Source organism: Hyla sarda, chromosome 4 (assembly GCF_029499605.1).
Source record: "Hyla sarda isolate aHylSar1 chromosome 4, aHylSar1.hap1, whole genome shotgun sequence".
NCBI classification, from domain to species: domain Eukaryota; kingdom Metazoa; phylum Chordata; class Amphibia; order Anura; family Hylidae; genus Hyla; species Hyla sarda.
The window spans coordinates 191,111,993-191,135,893 of record NC_079192.1 but is presented as its reverse complement, the minus strand read 5'-3'; the positions used below and the strand labels follow the sequence as shown (position 1 = coordinate 191,135,893).

General features: G+C 44.3%; 1 protein-coding gene across 10 annotated transcripts in view; it reads right to left on the bottom strand.

Annotated features, from left to right (window-relative positions):
* KLHDC10 (kelch domain containing 10) overlaps nt 1-23,901 on the bottom strand; it is a 71,072-nt gene that overhangs the window by 41,882 nt on the left and 5,289 nt on the right. For 6 of the 10 annotated variants that reach the window (XR_008892581.1, XR_008892582.1, XR_008892583.1 and 3 more), the window contains exon 1: nt 16,136-16,314. The exons of the other annotated variants lie outside the window; for them this stretch is intronic. Coding sequence is in view for 2 of the 6 variants with exons in the window: in XM_056573153.1 (XP_056429128.1) it covers nt 16,136-16,202 (67 nt within the window). In the remaining 4 variants the exon portion in view is untranslated. Of the gene's footprint in view, nt 1-16,135; nt 16,315-23,901 lie in introns of those variants that run through there. 10 annotated transcript variants of the gene reach the window in all.

Below are 23,901 nucleotides of genomic sequence, written 5' to 3'. Positions count from 1 at the left end.
AAGAGGAAGGCATTGATGCTATGGACTGGCCCACCCGTTCCCCAGACCTGAATCCAATTGAGCACATCTGGGACATCATGTCTTGCTCCATCCACCAATGCCATGTTGCACCACAGACTGTCCAGGAGCTGCCCCCTCATCATGAGTATACCCAGGCGTTGTAGGGAGGTCACACGGGCACGTAGAGTCCACACACACTATTGAGTAGGGATTGACCGATTATCGGTTTGGCCGATATTATCGGACGATATTCACGATTTTGGACGTTATCGGCAATTACCTTGCCGATAATCCCCCGCCCAGGGGGAGGGGGGCAGCGGTAGGACGCAGGAGGACCCCAGGACAAGCAGGGGAGAGAAGCGGGTGGCGGTCTCTGGCACCGCAAAAGCCACTGCAGTTCATTGATTTAAAGCGCCCACTTAAAATCAATGATCTGCTTGTTTTAAAGGACTTACATCAAAGTTTGATCAGCCTGTAGTGTGGTTTTCCACTTTGAATTTGAGTGTTACTCCATAGCCAGACCTCCATGGGTTGATAAATTTGATAATTTTTGTGTGATTTTGTTGTCAGCACATTCAACTATGTAAAGATGAAAGTATTTCATACAATTAGTTCATTCATTTAGATCTAGGATGTGTTATCTTAGTGTTCCCTTTACTTTTTTTTTAGCATAAACACACAGTCATGGCCGTAAATGTTGGCACCCCTGAAATTTTTCTAGAAAATCAAGTATTTCTTACAGAAAAGGATTGCAGCAACACATGTTTTGCTAGACACGTTTATTCCCTTAGACAAAAAAAAAAAAAAAGGAATAAAAAGCAAATTGGACATAATGTCACACCAAACTCAAAAAATGGGCTGGACTAAAATATTGTCACCCTTTGAAAATTGTGGAAAAATAAGATTGTTTCAACCATGTGATCCTCCTTTAAACTCACCAGGGGGCATGTAACAGGTGTGGGCAATATAAAAATCACACCTGAAAGCAGATAAAAGGAGAGAAGTTCACTTAGTCTTTGCATTGTGTGTCTGTTTGTGCCACACTAAGAATGGACAACAGGAAGGAGAAGAGAACTGTCTGTAGGACTTGAGAACCAAAATTGTGGAAAAACAACAATCTCAAGGTTACAAGTCCATCTCCAGAGACCTAGATTTGCCTTTGTCTACAGTGCGCAACATTATCAAGAAGTTTGCAACCCATGGCACTGTAGCTAATCTCCCTGGGCCTGGACGGAAGAGAAAAATTGGTGAAAGGTGTCAACGCAGCATAGTCCAGAAATATGAACACAGTACCTAGAGTGAAATATGGTGGAGGTTCAATGATGATTTGGGGTTGTTTTGCTGCCTCTGGCACTGGGTGCCTTGAATGTGTGCAAGGCATCATGAAATCTGAGGATTACCAATGGATTTTGGGTCACACTGTACAGCCCAGTGTCAGAAAGCTGGGTTTGCGTCTGAGATCTTCAGGGATGTGGAATTCTATCGCCCGACGCCCGGGACAAGCAGTTTCGGGCACCGGGCAGGTGAATTTGTCCGGCCCTTAGCCCGGCTTCGGGCAAGCAGGGCAGGACCTGACAAGCACAGCGGCGATCTGCAGTCTGTATGGAACCGGCACCCGACTCCTGCCCGCGCCATACTCTGCAGCCCCCGGCTGTAAAAACCTGTGTCCTCCGAAGCAGAGCAGGGGAGATGAGAAGCTGTGTATGTTATTCTCTCCCCTGCTCTGCAGACGTGCGGGGGGAGATGAGGGGGCGTGGCTTCTTGCTCCCCGTGCAGACCTGCGTCCTCTGCCATCACTCCCCCCAGCTGTAGCTTCGGAGAGCTGAGGGGAGGAGACGCGTCTGCACGGGGAGATGCTTGCGGTGCTCTGCAGTATGTATGGAGCGGGCTCCGGACTCCTGCCCGCTCCATACTCTGCAGCCCCCGGCTGTTCTCAGTAGCCGGGGGCCGCCGCTAATAGCCATCATGCGGCGATTGCCGCGGCTGGCTATTAACCCTTTAGATTGCCGCTGTCAAAGCTGTCAGCGGCGTCTAAAGGGACATGTGAATGCTCCCTGGTGGGCTAGTGGGGTGGATCGCGGGGGGAGATCCACTATAGAGGTAGCCGGAGGGCTTACCTCTGTTCCCTGCTGTACGTGGCTCTGTCATTGATAGATCCTGGCTGGACCCGCCTCTATCAATGGATCACAGAGCACACATATCAATGGAGTTCAATAGAACTCTATTCATCTGTCTGAGGAATCTAATGATTCCTCATAAGTGTAATAAAGTGTTAAAAAAAAAAAGTTTTAATAAAAGTTTGAAAGACACACATTAACCCAGTGGTCTTCAAACTGTGGCCCTCCAGATGTTACAAAACTACAATTCCCAGCATGCCAGGACAGCCGTTGGCTGTCCAGGCATGCTGGGAGTTGTAGTTTTGCAACATCTGGAGGGCCACAGTTTGAAGACCGCTGCATTAACCCCTTCCATGTTAAAAGTTCAAATCACCCCCTTTTCCTATATAAAAACATGCAAACATAATAAAAATAAACATATTTGGTATCGCTTCGTGCGTAATTGTACAACCTATGAAAATATAACATTATGTATCCCGTACGGTAAATGTAAAAAAAATACCAAACCACAGATTTGCAATTTTTATAATATCCCAGAAAAAAAAGTTAAAAAAGCGATTAAAAAAGTCAGATCAATCCCAAAATGGTACCGATACAAAAAACAGATTATGGCGCAAAAAATTAGCCCTCATACAACCTGGTATGCGGAAAAAAAAATAAAGCTACAGGGGTTAAAAAATGGCAATTAAAAAAATTAGAAAAAGTCCTGAATTAGTAAAACATGACGTAAACGATACAAATCTGGTATTGGTGTAATCAGGCTCCTAAAGTATAAAACAACATGTTACCTCAACCACAAGGTAAATGGCGTAGAAAAGAAAACCACCAAATCTGCTAAATTATCTTTTACTATTCCAATTTCACTTCCCCAAATATATAATTTTTTTTTGGTTCGGAGAATATGTTATTTAAAAATTAAAAGGTATCCTTATAATAAGTAGTTATGGCTATTATAGGGCGAGGAGGAAAAAATTTGAGCGTAAAAGCGAAAATTGGCCTGGACAAGTGGATCGTCATGAGGGACAAGCAGATTTTGCTCCATTTTAGTCCCGTGGACAAGTAGTTTTTTATAAAATTTCCGTACCCCTGGATCTTGGATCTTCCAGCAGGACAATGATCCCAAACATAAAAGTCAAAAAGCAGCCAGAAATGGATGGCAACAAAGCGCTGGAGAGTTCTGTAGTGGCAGCAATGAGTCCAGATCTAAATCCAATTGAACACCTGTGGAGAAATCTTAAAATTGCTGTTGGGAAAAGGCGCCCTTCCAAGAAGAGAGACCTGGAGCAGTTTGCAAAGATAGAGTGGTCAAACTGTTATTTTTTCGCAAAGGGTGTGCAACCAAATATTAAGTTAAGGGTGCCAATAATTGTGTCCAGCTCATATTTGTAGTTTGGTGTGACATTATGTCCAGTGTGTTTTTTTTTTTTTTTTTTATTCCAATACACACAAAGGGAATAAACATGTGCAATCCTTTTCTGTGAGAAATACTTCAACATTGTGGAAAAATTTCAGGGGTGATATAAATCCCCCCCCCCCCCCCCCAACAATGAAATTTATTTGCCACTCTATTGAACTTTTTCTCTATGCAACTTTCCAGGTAACTAAGTCATCTGTCTGCTCTCAAAATCCAAGTCACATAAACACCACCAATAGCTATGTAAGCAGCGGAGACATCTGTAGATACTCACAACTGAAGCAGGGGTAGCTTAGAATTGGAAAAGAAACAATGAACAAAGACATATGATAGTTCTCTCTATTTTATTTATTAGGCTATGTTCACATCTGATGGCATTTGGACCCTTAGGATAGTTTTTTTATTTTTATTTGATTCTACATGGATTCTGCATTAAAGGGGTACTCCGGTGAAATTTTTATCTTTTTTTAAATCAACTGGTGGCAGAAAATTAAACAGATTTGTAAATTACTTCTATTAAAAAAATCTTAATCCTTCGTGTACTTATTAGCTGCTGAATACTACAGAGGAAATTATTTTCTTTTTGGAACACAGAGCTCTCTGCTGACATCACGAGCACAGTGCTCTCTGCTGACAGCTCTGTCCATTTTAGGAACTGTCCAGAACAGCATATGTTTGCTATGGGGATTTCCTTTTACTCTGGACAGTTCTTAAAATGGACAGAGATGTCAGGAAGTAGGAAAAAGACAGCCCGGCCAACCGATCAGCTGTAGCGGAGCTCTGGGGGAACGTAGGAAGGTAAGAGAAAGTTTATTTTCACGGTTTTTGCAGCCCGGGCAGGATAGAATAAGAATAGTCCGTACCGGACTATTACTTTAATTTGCCCTGAAAGCCTAGCTGTGGATTGTGGCTATGAGCAACCAAGGGAACCTTATTCTAACACAGCTTTATATCCCACAGGATAGGGGATAAGTGTCTTACTGCAGGATGACTGGTTGAGTGGGCTGTCACTGCTTAGGCTGCTTTCACATTATAGAATTCTAAGTTTTAAAGATCCGTTTATAATGACCCGCTAACAAAACCATTAAAAAAGGGCCGTTAAACAGCAGTTACAAAATCCCATTATTAGGGATCGACCGATTATCTGATTGGCCAATATTATCGGACGATATTCACGATTTTGTAAGTTATCGATAATGCCGATACATCCCTGTTTCCCCCCAAAAAATTTCAGGACACAGGGATGCCCCCCGTCAACTCTCTGCGGCCCTGCGTTAAGTTTAAAAACGCAGGGACCGCCGGGAGAGAGCGCATGCCGAGACGTTAATGACGTCCCGTGCGTGTGCCCATAGCAACGGAGGCGTTGAGGAGCGGAACATGGAGGTGGAAGACGCGCGCTGGCTAGCATGGTAAGTGACCAGCGGCACATCAGCTTCGGTGCTCAGACCACCGCTCCTCCAGTCCCGGGACCTACTGCTATGGCCGGACCAGAGGAGCGGTGGTCAGAGCACTGAAGTAGGGCAGTACACAGACATACAGCCTCCAGCCATACACTGTTTATGTCTGTAGGGGAACTATACTGCCAACCTAATGTGGGGAACTATACTGCCAACGAAATATCGGTATAAGTTATCGGCTATCGGACTGAAAGTTCACAGGTTATCGGTATAGTCTCTAAAAAAAATAAATAAAAAATATCGGTCGATCCCTACCCATTATAATCTATGGGATTTTTACATTACCTGTTGTAACCTGTCATAGCAGTTATTAATAACGGGCGTTAATTTGTGACGGGAGAGGTAACGGGAGAAATAGTGCATGCACTATTTCTCACGTCACAAAATAACGTCCATTATTAATAACAGGCTATGACTGGAAATGTAAGAATCCCATAGACTATAATGGGATTTTGTAAAAGCTGTTTTTAAGGACCCAGGGCGTACCTTTTCACCCGTGGGAATTCCGGTCCCCACCGCACAAGGACCGGCCAGGATGCCCCATGCAAACTAACCAGCCCCCCCCCCCCCCTCCCCATGTTGGCGATCGCTGCAAATCGCTGATTCATTCAGATTGTGAATTTGCGACGATTCCGGGTCAATCTGATCCCCTGGTGACCCGGAAAAAAAAAAAGAAGGCACTTTGGTAGTTTGTGCATGCCGGGGGTTGTAGTAAGGCAACTGTTAGAGGCACATTTTTTTCTATGAAAAAGTGTGACTCCAGCAATTGCATAGCAACCCCCAGCATGCACAAACTACCAAAGGGCATGCTGGGAGTTGCAGTAGTGTGCCTCTAGATGTTGCATAACTACAAGTTCCAGCATGCCCTTTGGCTGTAAGTTTTGCAATAACTGAAGGCACACTGGTTGCGAAACGCAGAGTTAGGGAACAAACTGCATTTCGCAACCAGTGTGCCTTCAGCTGTTGCAAAACTATCACTCAGGATGCACTTACAGCCGAGGGGCATGCTGGGACTTGCAGTAGTGTACCTCCAGCTGTTGCATAACTACAACTCCCAGCATGCCCTTTAGTAGTTTGTGCATGCTGAGGGTGGTTGTTATGCAATTGCTGGACACCTTCATAGAAGAAAAAAAAAAAAAAAAAAAAAAAAAAAAAAAAAAAAAGTGCATCCAGCAGTTGCAAGCTACAACTCCCAGCAGGCACTGACAGCCCGTACATGCTGGGGGTTGTAGTTTTGCAACAGCTGGCGCCCCCCCCCCCCCATTGTGAATGTAAAGGGTACATTCACACGGGTGGGGGGTTTACAGTGAGTTTCTCACTGCAAGATTTTCCGCTGCAGCTCATACTCACTGTAAACCCCTGCCCGTGTAAATGTACCCTAAAAACACTACACAAAATAAAGGATAAAAACATTACATATACCCCTACACAGTTAACCTCCCCCAATAAAAAATGTCTAGTATGGCACTGTTTCCAAAACAGAGCCTCCAGCTGTTGCAAAACAACTCCCAGTATTGCCGGAAAGCCATTGACTGTCCAGGCATGCTGGGAGTTTTGCAACAGCTGGAGGCACCCTGTTTGGGAAACACTGCCGTAGGGTAATTTTGGTGTCGGAGGCAAGTCTAATTCCAGCATCCGGGTCCGTCCCTATGCAAATTCCTAATTTAGGCTTCAAATGCACATGGCGCTCTTAATTCAGAGCCCTGTCATATTTCAAGGCAACAGTTTAGGGCCACATGTGGGGTATTTCCGTACTTGGGAGAAATTGCCTAACAAATTTTGAGGGTTTTTTTCTCCTTTCAAGGTAAAGTTGAGGTCCACTCCAGTATGTTATTGTAAAAAAAAAAATTTTGTTTATTTTTTTCATACTAACATGCTGGTGTTGCCCCATACTTTTCATTTTCACAAGAGGTAAAAGGAACAATAGACCCCCAAAATTAGGGCTGGGCGGTGTGACCAAATCTGCATATCACGGTATTTTCAGCCCAGCGCTGCGCTGTTCTGCGCCCCAACCCCCCACCCCCCCCCCCCACAAAAATTTTCAGCCCAGCGCTGCCCCCATCGGGGAAATACTCACATGTCACCCGCTGCCCTCCTCGTGCTGTTTGTTGCCGCCGCCGGTGCAGACACAAGGTAAACAAAATAAACTCACGCATGTTCCGACGTCGGCCTTACGCTAGGGACGGGAACGTCGGACAGCCGTCAGCCTATCACCAGCCGCAGCGATGTTCCACCTCGAGCTCTGGGCGACTTCTTAGGCTGAGCCCACTGTCATGTAAGAAGCCGCCCAGAGCTCGAGGTGGAACATCGCTGCGGCCGGTGATAGGCTGACAGCTGTCCGACGTTCCATTCACTAGGAAGCAGATGAGGCCGGTACCGGACCAACGGGAGGTGAGTTAAAGTTTATTTTGTTTATTTTTTGCAGCCCGGGCATAAGGATACCACACAATATAGAGCAGTGGTCTTCAACCTGCCGACCTCCAGATGTTGCAAAACTACAACTCCAATGGCTGTCCAGACATGCTGAGAGTTGTAGTTTTACAACATCTGGAGGTCGGCAGGTTGAAGACCACTGGTATAGAGTGTCAGCGCCGGCGGCCACAACAAACATTAGGATGAGGAGGGCAGCGCATGCGGGTGACATCAGTATTTACCCCGATGGGGACAGCGCTGGGCTGATCATTAATTGGGGGGCAGAACAGCACTCGCGGGTGACTTGTGATTAGTTCCCCGATGTGGGGACAGCGCAGCGCTGGGCTCATTCATTCACTCATTTCCGAGGGGGAGGGGCCAAACCGGTATTGCGGTATGGGTTAAAATTCATATTGTGCAGCACAAAAATGTTGGTATTCAGTATAAACCGGTATACCGCCCAGCCCTACCCAAAATTTGTAACGCAATTTCTCCTGAGTACGGAAATACCCCATTTGTAGACGTAAAGTACTCTGCGGGCGCACAACAAGACTCAGGAGTGAGAGCACATATACATTTGAGGCGATTTGCACAGGGGTTGCTGATAGTTACTACACCCCTCACGGAACGTAACAAGTGGTATAGTGAGCCTTAACACCCCACCGGTGTTTGAAGAATGTTTGTTAAAGTTTAAAATGAAATGTTTTTAATTTTTTCACTAAAATTATCCCAAATTTTTCTTTTCACAAGGGGTAATAGGAAAAAAAGCCCCCCAAAATGTGTAACCATTTCTTCTGAGTATATAAATACCCCATATGTGGATATTAAGTGTTCTGTGGCGCACTACAATGCTCAGAAGAGAAGGAGCGCCATTGGGCTTTTGGAGAGAAGGTCTCTGAAATTGAAGACCATGTGTGTTTACAAAGCCCACAGAACAGTGGACCCCCCACGTGACCCTATTTTGAAAACTACACCCCTCAAGGAATGTAACAAAGGGTGCAGTGAGCATGTACACCCCACAGGTGTCTGACAGATTTTTTTGAACAGTGGTCCATGAAAATTAAAAATTTTATTTTTCATTTGCACAGCCCACTGTTCTAAAGATCGGTCAAACACCAGTGGGGTGTAAATGCTCCCTGCGCCCCTTATTAAATTCTGTGAGGGGTGTAGTTTCCGAAATAGGGTCACATGTGTGTGTGTGTGTGGGGGGGGGGGGGGGGTTCTTGCACCATGGGGGGGGGCGCTTTGTAAACGTACATTCCCTCCCCCCCCCCCCCCCCCCCCCCCCGACTTCCATCCCGAACAAATTCTCTCTCCAAAAGCCCAATGGCGCTCCTTCTCTTCTGAGCATTGTAGTTCGCCCGCAGAGCACTTTACATCAGAAGAAATAGGGTTAAAAATTTTGGGAGGCTTTTTCTCCTATAACCCCTTGTGAAAATGAAAAATTTGGGGTAACACCAACATTTTAGTGAAAAGAAAAAAAATTTATTTTTCATTTTCACGTCCAACTTTAGAGGAAATCTGTCAAACACCTGTTGGGTGTAAAGGCTCACTGTACCACTAGTTATGTTCCTTGAGGGGTGTTGTTTCTCCAAATAGTGTGCCATGTGGGGCCTTTGTTTGCTTTTCTGGCACCACAGGGGCTTCCTAAGTGCGACATGCCCCCAAAAACAATTTGGGCAAAATTCTCAAAAAGCCAAATGTGGCTCATCCTCTTCTGAGCAATGTAGTGCACCCGTAGAGCACTTTACATCCACACATGGGGTATTTCCATGCAGAGAAGAATGGGGTTACAAATTTTGGGGGGCATTTTCTCCTATTACCTCTTGTAAAAATTGTAAATTTTTTGGGGGGAAAAACCTGTCCACAAACCTGTGGGGTATTAAGGCTCACTGTACCCCTTGTTACGTGCCATGAGGGGGTGTAGTCTCCAAAATAGTATGCCATGCATTTTTTTTTTTTTTGCTGTTTTGGCACCATAGGGGCTTCCTAAATGTGACATGCCCCCAAAAACCATTTCAGCAAAACTCACTCTTTAAAATCCCATTGTCGCTCATTCCCTTCTTAGCACTCTAGTGCACCCACAGAGGACTTTACGTTCACATATGAGGTATTTCCTTACACGAGAGAAATTGGGTTACACATTTTGGGGAGATTTTTCTCCTTGTAAAAATTCTAAGACTGTGTCTACAAGAACAGGTTAGTGTAAAAAAGAAATTTTGTTTAATTTTCTCCTTCACTTTGCTGCTATTCCTGTGAAACACCTAAAGGGTTAAACTTCCTGAATGTCATTTGGTATACTTTGAGGTGTGCAGTTTTTATAATGGGGTATTTGTAACATGAAGGCCCCTCAAATGCACTTGAAAACTGAACTGGTCCCTGAAAAACTCAGATTTTGTAAAGTTTGTGAAAAATTTGAAAATTGCTACTGAACTTTGAAGTCCTCTGATGTCTTCAAAAAGTAAAAACATGTCAATTTTATGATGCAAACATAAAGTAGACAAATTATATATTGATTCACAAATACAATATATTTGGTATGTATTTTCCTTACAAGCAGAGAGCTTCAAAGCTAGAAAAATGCAACATTTTAAAATTTTTCATCAAATTTTGGAATTTTACACCAAGGAATGATGCAAGTATCGACAAAAATTTACCACTATGTTAACCTCTTGGGGACGCAGGGCGTATGCATAAGCCCTGCATCCCCGATCCTTAAGGACTCAGGGACTAGTCCCGTTTACCGGGTTTAAACCGTTCTCACTAGCAGAGAACGGGTTAAACCCGGTGGGTCCCGGTTGCTACGGGCAGCTAGGACCCACGGCTAATGCAGAGCATGGACGACTTGGCCGATGCCTGGCATTAACCCTTTGGACACCACGATCAAAGTTGATTGCAATGTGTAAAACAAAAGTAAAAGAATCCCGGCAGCTCAGCGGAGCTGATCAGGACTATTGCGACAAAAATTGTGATGTCCCGATCAGCTTACCGGATGATGGGAGGGTCCTCACCTCCTTGCAGTGTAACATTTATTTTTATTATTATTATTTTTTTTTTTTTTTTATAAAAGTTCATTAACCCCTTCCCTTTAAAAAAAATTTAATAACACCCCTTTTCCCATTTTTTAAATAAAATAATGTAATAAAGCATAACAATAATCGTGTGGTACCGCTGTGTGCGTAAATGTCTGAACTATTAAAATATTAGGTTATCTAAACCACACAGTCGATGGCGTACATGTAAAAAAATACCAAAGTCCAAAATTGTGCATTTTTGGTCACTTCATATACCATAAATTTTTTTATAAAAAGCAATCAAAGTCCCATCAAAACAAAAATGGTACCTATAAAAACTACAGATGATGGCGCAAAAGAAATGAGCCCTTATTAAAATGCATGGAATATCGGTATAAGTTATCGGCCTGAAAGTTCACAGGTCATCGGTAGAGATGAGCGAACTTACAGTAAATTCGTCACGAACTTCTCGGCTCGGCAGTTGATGACTTTTCCTGTGTAAATTAGTTCAGCCTTCAGGTGCTCCGGTGGGCTGGAAAAGGTGGATACATTCCTAGGAAAGAGTCTCCTAGGACTGTATCCACCTTTTCCAGCCCACGGGAGCACCTGAAAGCTGAACTCATTTATGCAGGCTAAGTCATCAATTGCCGAGCCGAGAAGTTCGTGACGAATGGAATCACTAAGTTCGCTCATCTCTAGTCATCGGTATCGGCTCTAAAAAATCAATATCGGTTGATCCTTAGTCTGTAGGTGCAAAATTGAAAGCGTTATGATTTCTTGAGAGTAAGGAGGAAAAAGCAAAAACGAAAATTTGCGGAAAACTTTTGAATCAACCTTAGACTAGTTAATCTCTGAACATGGGGGCTGGAGTGCTTAGCGGTAAGAGGCATGTCCCAACTACAGGACAGCTAAACCTAGACATACTAGGAAACTGTCTCCTCATGTCACTGCTTTACTACCATATCATTATAGTATCAGAAATATCAAACTCCAATTCATCAGTAAATTTGACTATGAAATGATGCCATGTACACTACAAGGCTAGCTAGAGCCCCATTCACATGTTTTACAGTAATATTCCAGATCCTAGAATTATGTATACTGTATATGTTGCTGGGGCCACAGGGACATTTTTAACCCCTTAAGGACACTTCCTATTTTGGCCTTAAGGACACAGCCATTTAGTAATTTTGCATAATCATTTTCCTCCTCTCTTCAGGAGGCATGACGCTTGTTTTTTGTATTGTAGGGATACCTCTCATTTCACCATAAATTGTAGAGTGAAAAGAAACCCAAAAATTATTGGAGTGGAAATAAAAAAATAAAAAAAACTTGAGGGGTGTTTGGTTTTTACACAGTGCACTTTATGATACATTGGGGGAGATATATAAAAACCTGTCCAAAAGAAAAGTCGCTAAGTTGCCCATAGCAACCAGATCTCTTTCAGTTTTGAAAAGGCCTCTGAAAAATGAAAGTGATCTGATTGGTTGCTATGGACAACTCAGCAACTTTCTCTGGAGGGGTTTTGATTAATCTCCCCCATTATCTTTACTCTGTAGTAGGGATCGACCGATTATCGGTTTGGCCGATATCAGCCGATAATCACGATTTTGGGCATTATCGGTATCGGCAATTACCTTGCCGATATGCTAATGCCCCAACGCCCGCCGACCCTCCCCCCACCCACCCCGCGTCGCACCCCCCACCGCACCTCCCCGGCCCCATTGCCTCCCCCATCCCTGGTTTTATAATTACCTGTTCCCGGGGTCCACGCTATTTCTGGCTCCTGCTGAGTCCTGCGTTACGCTGTGCGCAATGACGAGTGACGCGACGTCACCGTCAGTGCGCAAAGTGACAGCTCAGGAGGACGCCACCGGAGCCAGATGTAGAGTGGACCCCGGGAACAGGTAATTATAAAACCGGGGATGGGGGAGGCAATGGGGGCGGGGTGGTGCGATAGGACTCAGGACCCCCGGACAGGCAGGGGGAGAGAAGCGGGTGGCGGCGGCGGTCTACGGTACCGCAAAAGCCGCTGCAGTTCATTGATTTAAAGCGCCCACTTTAAATCAATGATCTGCAACGGTGTGGGGGGTAAATAGCCGATAACTTATACCGGAATATCGGTATAAGTTATCGGCTATCGGCCCTAACCTCCGCAGATAATCGCTATCGGCCCTAAAAAAACGATATCGGTCGATCCCTACTCTGTAGGTCAATGTGATTAAAGCAATACTCATTTAGTTTTTCTATTTTTGTACTACTTAAAAAAAGAAAGCTATTTTTTTTAACAGAATTGGTATGCATAAAATGGTTCTTTTTCGCTTTTTTTTTTTATTAAAGAGGTACTCCTGCCCCAGGACATCTTATCCCCCTATAGCCGCAGTATTAATTTTTGGTGTTTGTTTTTTACGTTTATATTGTTTTCCCGCACTGAATAAAACCTTATATTTTAATAGTTGTTACATGGCAATACCAAATATGTTAATTATTTTATTTTTGTAAAATGGGAAAGTAAGGGTGATTTTATTTTTATTAGAGGAGGTAATTTTAGAGGCTTCTTTATTTTACACTTCTTCAGTCCCCATAGGGGACTTTTATATGCAATTACTATTAGATAGCAATCACTGTATAATGCTATGCCTATGGTATAGCATTACACAGTGTAAATGGCAATCCACTGATACAGCCTAGCTAAGGCTGCGTTCACATCACCATTTCTCCATTAGACTTGAGTATACGATTTTATAACTTAAAAGCGTATGAAATCCGCATCCGATTTCACACGATTTATGTTCGGGTCTGAAATCGGGTCTGACCAAGTCTTCCAGTTCCCTGCTGAATGCTCTGGCTACTACTTCTGAAACAGACTTGTCTTTGTATTGAGAGCCCGCTCAACCAGTCACCAGCCACAGTGTTATCCCAGTGCAGTCAGCGATTGGCTAAGCAACCTGTCACTGCCAAGACCAGGCTGTCTCGGAAGTAGCAGCCTGAACGTTTAGTGAAGAACCAGAATACTTCACAAGAGATCCTTGACGAAGCGAGGTAGGCATGTTTTTTATTTTATTTTTTTATTGTCATTGTGGCTTCAGCAGCATATCAAAATAATTCTAGGACGTAGGGCGTACCTTGGTCTTTGGTGCTTAAATGGTCACTCATTAAAACTAAATTTTGCTATTGCACTCCTTATGGTAAATAAATGTCCAGCTTCATCCAATCATAGCTCCTCTCATACTTAACTGCCATATGCTGTTAAAGGGGTACTCCGGCCATGAGACATCTTATCTTAGGGGATTATCTTAGGGGATAAAATGTCTCACCGCAGGGGTCCTGCAGCTGGGGACCCCCGCAATCTTGTATTCGCCACCCACCTGTTCGAGCTGCACACCGCGGTGCCAGCTCACAAACAGCCGGCGGGCGACCACGGGGCCGGAGTATGGTGACTTCACGACTCCACCCCTGTGTGACTTCACCCCTGCTATGCAAGTCTATGGGAGGGGGTGTGATGGCCGTCACGCCCCCCTCCCATAGACTTGCATAGCAGGGATGGGACAGGGGGGGTGATGTCACACAGGGGTGGAGTCAGGTGGGTGGCGAATACAAGATTGCGGGTGTCCCCAGCGCTGAGACATCTTATCCCCTATCCTTTGGATAGGGGATATGTCTCAGGGCCGGAGTAGCCCTTTAAAGAGAACCTGTCACCTGCTTTATTCTTCCCAAACCACAGGCAGTTTTACAAATAGGATTTCTCTAAAGGAAAACGGTCATCCGATACACTGGGTTATAGTGCGGGTGGACAGGAGACCGATGCGGGGTCAGCAAGTTAAATACGTACTTTCAGTCTGACACCCGGTCCCACTGAAGGACTGCTGCTATCTTCTGTGAATTGTGCACTAGCGCACTCATGCCCAGCAACCATGAATGATCAAATTCACCAGGCAGGCCTACCTCCAGTGTGCAATTCACTGAAGATAGAAGCGGTCCTTTGGAGGGAGTAGTCACAGGAGGTGGTCCCTGCAGCTGATCCCCACCAGCCCTGAGACACAAGTCTCTCTCAATACACTGCCAGGCAGAAAGCATGTCACTTAGGGCCAGTGAGCAACCACCAGGAACCTCCTCAAGGACTACTTGGTCCTGGCAGCATTTTAACTATGAATTCTCCCAAATGCTCAAGTATTACAGAGTAAGTCCTAGTGCTGCCTGTATCTGGCATCCATGCTGCCTATGGATTGGGCTGCAGTGAACATGGTGACAGGTTCTCTTTAAGCCTCCTTACCCCCATTAGGCAGCATTCACACCTCGTTTTCAGCCTACGGTTTCCAGATCCGGCTGAGGAAAACCGGGTACTCCCATAACCCAGCCAGACCGGTGCTGAAATCCATTTACTTTAATGAGACTCTGGTCGGCTAATTTTTGCAGTATACTACGGTTTTAGGTCCGGTCACAAAACGGGATACGGGTCAAAAATGAGGCGACCAGAGTCTCATTTACTTTAAATGTCCGGTCCGGGTGGGTTATGGGAGCGCCCGGTTTTTCCCTCCAGTAGCCAGATCTGGCAACCGTAGGCTGAAAACAAGGTGTGAATGCTGCCTTAGTCAGAGCAACTGCAAAGCGTATTGTGCTCTGGAGGACTTGGATTAACCATGTATTATACGGTCTCTTAATGGGTAACACATAGTGTTTTAAGATATTCTCCTGCATTGCTGCTGATGAGCTTCAGAAGTGAGATCCCCCTCCATCCAGTGATCTTAAAGGGGTACTCCGGTGAAACCCTTTTTTCTTTTAAATCAACTGGTGGCAGAAAGTTAAACATATTTGTAAATTACTTCTATTAAAAAAAAATCTTAATCCTTCCTGTACTTATTAGCTGCTGAATACTACAGAGGAAATTATTTTCTTTTTGGAATGCTCTCTGATGACATCACGAGCACAGTTCTCTCTGCTGACATAATAATAACACTTTATTTATTGTTGTCCTTAGTGGGATTTGAACCCAAGGCCCCAGCACTGCAAGGCAGCAGTGCTAACCACCAAGCCACCATGCTGCCCTTCACATACATCTGCTATGCACGGTTGCTAAAATGGACAGAGATGTCAGCAGAGCACTGTGCTCGTGATGTCATCAGTGTTCCAAAAAGAAAGGAACTTCCTCTGTAGCATTCAGCAGCTAATAAGTACTGGAAGGATTAAGATTTTTTAATAGAAGTAATTTACAAATATGTTTAACTTTCTGCCACCAGTTGATTTAAAAGAAAAAAGGTTTTCACCGGAGTACCCCTTTAAGTGGGGATGCTACAGAAACTTAGAAGTGTGTCGCACCAATAGGACAATTGTATGATTGTGGGGGGCCGATGGTTAAGTCCTATGTGGCATTAGTATTGAATCTGTAACAAAGTCTGTAGATAATACTGCTGGGGGAAAGTGTCAGGTGATCTGTCACCAATCAGAGCAAAGAAAAATGTCATTTAGAATGACTGTTGCTATGGGAAACTGACGATTTTTATTCACATTTATTTAGGCCAGCAAACTCAAAAGGTGTGGGCAGGTCAGTCCCAGCAGCAGCGCCCCCCTCGGCTGGCGGCATCGCTGTATGGGAGATGGTAGGTCACTAGGACACCTATCAGCCTGTGCCATCCTGCCCTGGAGCAGCCGGAGGCATCCGCTCACCATGAGCTCCATCGTCCCGCTACTCCCTACCAACCCTCACGGCTCCGCCAGCCTCACCTGCTGCTCTGCCGCTCAGCTTCACGAACCGAACCAGCGGTTCCCCTCCACCGGCTTCTGCCGCCATGATGAACCGTGCAGCACCAAACCTCCCCACCCGGAAACACGGCACTGCACGAAGTGACCGCTTATCAGCTGTACACCGGAGGAAGTTTATTCATTGCGACACCCAAATCCAGGCGTGCTTTACGGTGACGTCAACCCTTACCTGTGGGCTGCAGTCTCTAGAGCAGTGTTTCCCAACCAGGGTGCCTCCAGCTGTTGCAAAACTACAACTCCCAGCATGCCCAGACAGCCGAAGGCTGTCTGGGCATGCTGGGAGTTGTAGTTTAGCAACAGCTGGAGGCACCCTGGTTGGGAAACACTGCTCTAGACAATAAGGATGTAATCTGCATTGTCGTGTGTATTACCATGAGCACCATTGCAAGTATATAATCTCTCCAGACCATATATTCAGTTATATGGTAGTGTTATTTCTGGGATTGATTGTAAAATTGGAGACTAATGTATCAATGTTGGCAGCCACACAGTATGAGCAATTGGACTGTTGCTACGTTCACATCACAATTTTGCCATAATGCTTTGCATAACGCAATTTTTTTTGCATAACGTATGCCTTAAAAACTGATTAAACTGTATGCAAACATGTGCTGTAAATTTAAAACCGTATATAAAAACGTATGTGCTAGAGATGAGCGAACTTACAGTAAATTCGATTCGTCACGAACTTCTCGGCTCGGCAGTTGATGACTTTTCCTGCATAAATTAGTTCAGCTTTCAGGAGCTCCCGTGGGCTGGAAAAGGTGGATACAGTCCTAGGAGACTCTTTCCTAGGACTGTATCCACCTTTTCCAACCCACCGGAGCACCTGAAGGCTGAACTAATTTACACAGGATAAGTAATCAACTGCCGAGCCGAGAAGTTCGTGACGAATCGAATTTACTGTAAGTTCGCTCATCTCTTGTATGTGCTATAAAAACAGTATGCTTTCTGAACTTAGATGTCCGGTTGCATCAGTTTTTGCAAAAAAAAGTATACTTTTTTTTTTATCAACACTTGTTTTATTGAAATTCCAAGGAAAGTAGGTGTAGTTTGCCATGTGCAAGAAAAAAACAAATCCCAAAAACTGTATGCCCCCATAGACCTATCCCTTTTTCATTGACTTCAATGTTAAAAAAAAAAAAAACTGTATACGGTTTTTAAACCGTAGACTGCGGTTTTGTGTACGGTAAATAAAATGCACAAAACTGTACATGCCGAAAAACATATACAACCAGATACTTCTTGTTGCATACGTTTTTGTATGGGAGATGTATATACAGTACAAACCAAAAGTTTGGACACACCTTCTCATTCAAAGAGTTTTCTTTATTTTCATGACTATGAAAATTGTAGATTCACACTGAAGGCATCAAAACTATGAATTAACACATGTGGAATTATAGGCATAACAAAAAAGTGTGCAACAACTGAAAATATGTCATATTCTAGGTGGAAAGTGTCCCCCAAGAGCAGTCACAAAAGCCATAAAGAGCTACAAAGAAACTGGCTTAATAAAATCTGTAAAAATGTTAAAAAAAAAACAGCAAAAATTCAAAATGAGAGACAGGTGGCCAAAGAAAGCAAAACTAATCCTAAATATTTTTTTAGATATATGAATGCAAAAAAACCAAGGACAGAGCATGTAGGACCCCTTAACCCCTTAAGGACTCAGGGTTTTTCCGTTTTTGCACTTTCGTTTTTTCCTCCTTACCTTTTAAAAATCATAACCCTTTCAATTTTCCACCTAAAAATCCATATTATGGCTTATTTTTTGCGTCGCCAATTCTACTTTGCAGTGACATTAGTCATTTTACCCAAAAATGCACGGCGAAACGGAAAAAAAAATCATTGTGCGACAAAATCGAAAAAAAAACGCCATTTTGTAACTTTTGGGGGCTTTCGTTTCTACGCAGTTCATATTTCGGTAAAAATTACACCTTATCATTATTCTGTAGGTCCATACGGTTAAAATGATACCCTACTGATATAGGTTTGATTTTGTCGCACTTCTGGAAAAAATCATAACTACATGCAGGAAAATTTATACGTTTAAAAATGTCATCTTCTGACCCCTATAACTTTTTTATTTTTCCACCTATGGGGTAGTATGAGGACTCATTTTTTGCGCCGTGATCTGAAGTTTTTATCGGTATGATTTTTGTTTTGATCGGACTTTTTGATCACTTTTATTCATTTTTTAATGATATAAAAAGTGACCAAAATACGCTTTTTTGGACTTTGGAATTTTTTTGCGCGTACGCCATTGACCGTACGGCTTAATTAATTATATATTTTTATAGTTCGGACATTTACGCACGCGGCGATACCACATATGTTTATTTTTTATTTTTTTTACACTGTTTTATTTTTTTTATGGGAAAAGGGGGGTGATTCAAACTTTTATTAGGGAAGGGGTTAAATGACCTTTATTAACACTTTTTTTTTACTTTTTTTTTGCAGTGTTATAGGTCCCATAGGGACCTATAACACTGCACACACTGATCTCTAATGCTGATCACTGGCGTGTATTAACACGCCTGTGATCAGCATTATCGGCGCTTGACTGCTCCTGCCTGGATCTCAGGCACGGAGCAGTCATTCGTCGATCGGACACCGGGGAGGCAGGTAAGAGCCCTCCCGGTGTCCGATCAGCTGTTCGGGACGCCGCGATTTCACCGCGGCGGTCCCGAACAGCCCGACTGAGCAGCCGGGTCACTTTCACTTTCACTTTAGAAGCGGCGGTCAGCTTTGACCGCCGCTTCTAAAGGGTTAATACCGCACATCGCCGCGATCGGCGATGTGTGGTATTAGCCGCGGGTCCCGGCCGTTGATTAGCGCCGGGACCGACGCGATATGATGCGGGATCGTGGCGCGATCCCGCTTCATATCGCGGGAGCTGGCGCAGGACGTAAATATACGTCCTGCGTCGTTAAGGGGTTAATAATGATAATGGGGAGGTTGTCACAGGCAAATCAAGAGAAGGCGGAGCTACTGAATGGGTTCTTTAGTTCTGTATACACTATGGAAAAAAGAGCTGACATTGGCCAGGTCAGTGCTGGTAACACATCATGTAATGTACTGAACTGGCTTAATGTAGAGATGGTACAAGGTAAGTTAAGTAATATAAATGTAAGCAAATCCCCAGGACCGGATGGACTACACCCAAGAGTTCTTAGAGAGGTAAGTTCAGTAATATCTGTACCCTTGTTCATGATATTTAGAGATTCTCTGGTGTCTGGTATTGTGCCAAGGGACTGGCGCAAGGCGAATGTGGTGCCAATCTTCAAGAAGGGCTCTAGGTCTTCGCCAGGCAATTATAGACCGGTAAGTCTAACGTGCATTGTGGGTAAATTGTTTGAAGGACTTATAAGGGATTACATACAGGAATACATAGGGGATAATAGTATTATAAGTGATAGCCAGCATGGGTTTACTAAGGATAGAAGTTGTCAAACCAATCTAATTTGCTTTTATGAAGAGGTGAGTAGAAGCCTTGACAGAGGAATGGCTGTGGATATAGTGTTTCTGGATTTTGCTAAAGCATTTGATACTGTCCCTCACAGACGTCTGACAGGTAAGTTAAGGTCCTTGGGTTTGGAAACTTTAGTTTGTAACTGGATTGAACACTGGCTCATGGATCGTACCCAGAGAGTGGTGGGCAATGATTCGTACTCTGATTGGTCCCCGGTAATTAGTGGTGTACCCCAAGGTTCAGTACTGGGCCCGCTGTTGTTTAATTTATTTATCAATATAGAGGATGGTATTAACAGCTCTGTTTCTATCTTTGCAGATGACACCAAGCTTTGTAGCACAGTACAGTCTATAGAAGATGTGCATAAGTTACAAGATGACTTGGATAGACTAAGTGTCTGGGCATCCACTTGGCAAATGAGGGTCAATGTGGATAAATGTAAAGTTATGCATCTGGGTACTAATAACCTGCATGTGTCGTATGTCTTAGGGGGGATTAAACTGGCAGAGTCACTGGTAGAGAAGGATCTGGGTGTACTTGTAGATCACAGACTACAGAATAGCATGCAATGTCAGGCTGCTGCTTCCAAAGCCGGCAGGATATTGTCATGTATAAAAAGAGGCATGGACTCAAGGGACAGGGACATAATACTCCCCCTTTATAAAGCATTGGTACGGCCTTACCTGGAATATGCTGTTCAGTTTTGGTCGCCTGTACATAAAAGGGTCACTGCGGAGCTGGAAAGGGTGCAGAGACGTGCGACTAAACTAATATGGGGCATGGAACATCTTAGCTATGAGGAGCGATTAAAGGAGTTACAATTGTTTAGTCTTGAGAAGAGACGTTTAAGGGGGGATATGATAAACGTATATAAGTATATAAATGGCCCATACAAAAAATATGGAGAAAAACTGTTCCAGGTTAAACCCCCCCAAAGGACGAGGGGGCACTCCCTCCGTCTGGAGAAGAAAAAGTTTAGTCTCAAGGGGCGACACGCCTTCTTTACCATGAGAACTGTGAACTTATGGAACAGTCTACCTCAGGAACTGGTCACAGCAGGAAAAATAAACAGCTTTAAAACAGGATTAGATACATTCCTGGAACAAAATAACATTAATGCTTATGAAGAAATATAAAATCCCATCCCTTCCCCAATATGGCGCCACACCCCTACCCCTTAATTCTCTGGTTGAACTTGATGGACATATGTCTTTTTTTGACCGTACTAACTATGTAACTAACTATGTAACATGCGGACCGCCCCAGGAAAGGAAGACCAAGAGTCACCTCTGCTGCGGAGGATAAGTTCATCCGAGTCACCAGCCTCAGAAATCGCAATCTAACAGCAGCTCAGATTAGAGACCAGGTCAATGCCATACAGAGTTCTAGCAGCAGACACATCTCTAGAACAACTGTTAAAGGGGTATTCGCCCCTAGACATCTTATCCCCTATCCAAAGGATAGGGGATAAGATGTCAGATCGCCAGGGTCCAGCTGCTGGGGACCCTGGGGATCGCTGCTGCAGCACCCCACTATCATTACTGCGCAGAGCGAGATCGCTCTGCACGTAATGACGGGCAATACAGGGGCCGGAGCATTGTTTCGTTACGGCTCCGCCCCTCGTGACGTCATGGCCCGTCCTGTCAATACAAGTCTATGGGAAGGGGGCGTGGCGGTCGTCACGCCCCCTGCCATAGACTTGCATTAAGGGGCCGGGCCGTGATGTCATGAGGGGCGGAGCCATGACGTCACGTCGCTCTGTGCAGTAATGATGGCGGGGTGCCGCAGCGGCGATCCCCGGGGTCCCCAGCAACGGGACCGCGGCGATCTAATATCTTATCCCCATCCTTTGGATAGGGGATAAGATGCCAGGGGCGGAATACCCCTTTAAGAGGAGACTGTGTGAATCAGGCCTTCATGGTAGAATGTCTGCTAGGAAACCACTGCTAAGGACAAGGAATGGACATTAGACCAGTGGAAATCTGTGCTTTGGTCTGATGAGTCCAAATTTGAGATCTTTGGTTCCAACCACCGTGTCTTTGTGCAACACAGAAAAGGTGAACGGATGGACTCTACATGCCTGGTTCCCACCGTGAAACATGGAGGAGGTGTGATGGTGTGGGGGTGCTTTGCTGGTGACACTGTTGGGGATTTATTCAAAATTGAAGGCATACTGAACCAGCATGGCTACCACAGCATCTTGCAGCGGCATGCTATTCCATCCAGTTTGCGTTTAGTTGGACCATCATTTATTTTTCAACAGGACAATGACCCCAAACACCCCTCCAGGCTGTGTAAGGGCTATTTAACGAAGAAGGAGAGTGATGGGGTGCTGCGCCAGATGACCTGGCCTCCACAGTCACCGGACCTGAACCCAATGAAGGCAAAAGGGCCAACAAGTGCTAAGCCTCTCTGGGAACTCCTTCAAGACTGTTGGAAGACCATTTCAGGTGACTACCTCTTGAAGCTCATCAAGAGAATGCTAAGAGTGTGCAAAGCAGTAATCAAAGCAAAAGCTGGCTACTTTGAAGAACCTAGAATATGACATATTTTCAGTTGTTGAACACTTTTTTGTTATGTCTATAATTCCACATGTGTTAATTCATAGTTTTGATGCCTTCAGTGTGAATCTACAATTTTCATAGTCATGAAAATAAAGAAAACTCTTTGAATGAGAAGGTGTGTCCAAACTTTTGGTCTGTACTGTATATATAAATATATACAGTTTCCTATACGGTTGTATACGTTTTACCTATACAAAACCCTAAGGGTACATTCAGACGAGCGGATCTACAGCGTATTTTACTATGCGGATCCACCGCCGAAGGACCTCTACAGGGTGCCTTAAAATGTGCCTACTCGAAGAGGCACTATGCCGCTACGAGCAGACACACTGCAACAATGTGCGAGTCGCCACGCATGTACGGTGTACTCGCACACATCGCGGCCGCTCATATTAATATTTAAAAATTCTAACTAGAAGGTTCCCTACCTACCGACCTTCCTGATTATCTAACTACTAGGGGCTTCTACGTAAAAAGAGAGGATTCCCTACCTACCCACCTACTGGGGGCTTCAAACTAATAGGGGAGGATAACCTACTTACCTACTTAGGTCTTTGACCTATTAGGTGGATTTCCAACTTACCCACTTCTTGGGGGGGGGGGATCCTACCTAATAGGGGGGATCCTTACCAATTTACTGGGGGCTTTTACATAATAGGGAGGAAAACCTACCTACTGGGGGCTTCTACCTATAAAGAGGCATTCCCTACCTACCTACTAGGGTTTTTTACCTAATGGAAGGGGGGATACCCTACCTAACTGCTAGAGGCATAGCTTAATTATGGGTGTCAGCGAGGGCCTCATGTTCTACTTTCGCCTAAGACTTCATAAAGTTTAAAGCCACTTCTGGTGTCACATCACATTTAAAAAAAGAATTTGTAATTGGTATTGGTAAATACCAATAAACCGTATCCATACTCAGTCTTGCTTTCAGGACACTCCTAATGACAGCAATACCATATATATATATATATATATATATATATATTTAAAGGTAAACTCACACCAGCATCACCCACACTAACCAGCTCGTACAGGCTTATAGTGTGGGTGATGCTGATTACAATAGTATTCACCTTTTTTATGCATTACTCCATTGCCAAGATATGGTCAAAAATCTTAATGTAAATTAGCTCCTTTGGTGCACTCAGGGACTTTCCTAGTGCCAATGTGCACTGGTACGGCCACCTGGCTGGTCCCTGGATAACAACTCCTTAATAAATATTCATCACTATTCACTAAGTACATAACCCCCATGTGCTGCAAGATCCCACATGTACAGTAAGATCTCCAGCAAATAGGGGCTATGGAGGAAATTTATCAAAACCTGTGCAGAGGACAAGTTGCTCATAGCAACCAATCAGATTGCTTCTTTCAGAGGCCTTTTTAACAATGAAAGAAGTAGCATTGGTGGCTATGGGCAACTGGTCAACTTTTCCCCCTATGAGTTTACGGGCAGACTTATGAATATTTATTTAGGGGTTGTTATCTAGGAACCAGCCGAGTGGTCGTACTAGTGCACCTCGGGTCTAGGGAAGATCTTGAGTGCACCGAAGGAGCTAATTGACATATTGTCATTTGGGGCCTTATCTTGGGAGAGGAGGAACATATAAAAGACGAAGGTAAAGACATTTGGAATCAGCGTCACTTGCAATATTAGCCTTTATTAGCAGGTTAGTGTAGGTGAA